The 832-nt window shown below is 59.1% G+C and overlaps 1 protein-coding gene across 1 annotated transcript in view; it reads left to right on the top strand.

Annotated features, from left to right (window-relative positions):
• The window catches only part of Gins2 (GINS complex subunit 2), a 7369-nt gene continuing 6537 nt past the window's right edge, over positions 1 to 832 (top strand). Inside the window, exons 1-2 of the mRNA XM_021169950.1 lie at positions 1 to 156; positions 243 to 357. Of these exons, the coding sequence (XP_021025609.1) occupies positions 67 to 156; positions 243 to 357 (205 nt within the window). The 5' untranslated portion in view covers positions 1 to 66. The remainder of the gene's footprint in view (positions 157 to 242; positions 358 to 832) is intronic.

Below are 832 nucleotides of genomic sequence, written 5' to 3'. Positions count from 1 at the left end.
GCGTCTGAGGCGCTGCCTCTGAGTCGCGGAGGGGCGGTGACGGGCCTGGGCCGCCTACTTTTCATCATGGATGCGGCCGAGGTGGAGTTTTTGGCCGAGAAGGAGCTGGTGACTATCATCCCGAACTTCAGTCTGGACAAGATCTACCTGATCGGGGTGAGCCAGGGCGGTACGGGGCGGCGGCCTGGGGTCATGCTCGGGTCACCGCTCCTTTCCACCTGGGGTCTGCGTTGTCCTTGCAGGGGGACCTGGGGCCCTTCAACCCCGGCTTACCCGTGGACGTGCCCCTGTGGCTGGCCATTAACCTGAAACAGAGACAGAAGTGCCGCCTGTTACCTCCGGAGTGGATGGATGTGGGTGAGCATTCCCGGGCCCGGGTGGGCGGGCTTGTACGGGGAGGGGGCTGCAGTGATGGCGAACGCCTGCAGTCCCAGCACTCTTTAGAGACGGCAGAGGCAGGAAGATCTCTGAGTTTGAAGCCAGTTTAGTCTACAGAAGGAGGTGCAGGACAGACAGCCAGACTGTGTAGTACAGTGAAACCCTGTCTGGGGGTGGGGTGGTGTCCTAGTCAGGGTTTCTATTCCTGCACAAACATCATGACCAACAAGCAAGTTGGGGAGGAAAGGGCTTATTTGGCTTACACTTCCATACAAAGGAAGTCAGGACTGGAACTCAAGCAGGTCAGGAAGCAGGAGCTGATGCAGAGGCCATGGAGGGATGCTCTTTACTGGCTTGCCTCCCCTGGCTTGCTCAGCCTGCTCTCTTATAGAACCCAAGACTACCAGCCCAGAGATGGTTCCCACCCACAAGGGGCCTTTCCCCCTTGACCACT

This window comes from Mus caroli, chromosome 8 (assembly GCF_900094665.2).
Source record: "Mus caroli chromosome 8, CAROLI_EIJ_v1.1, whole genome shotgun sequence".
NCBI lineage: Eukaryota > Metazoa > Chordata > Mammalia > Rodentia > Muridae > Mus > Mus caroli.
This window is presented reverse-complemented; position numbering and strand designations above follow the sequence as displayed.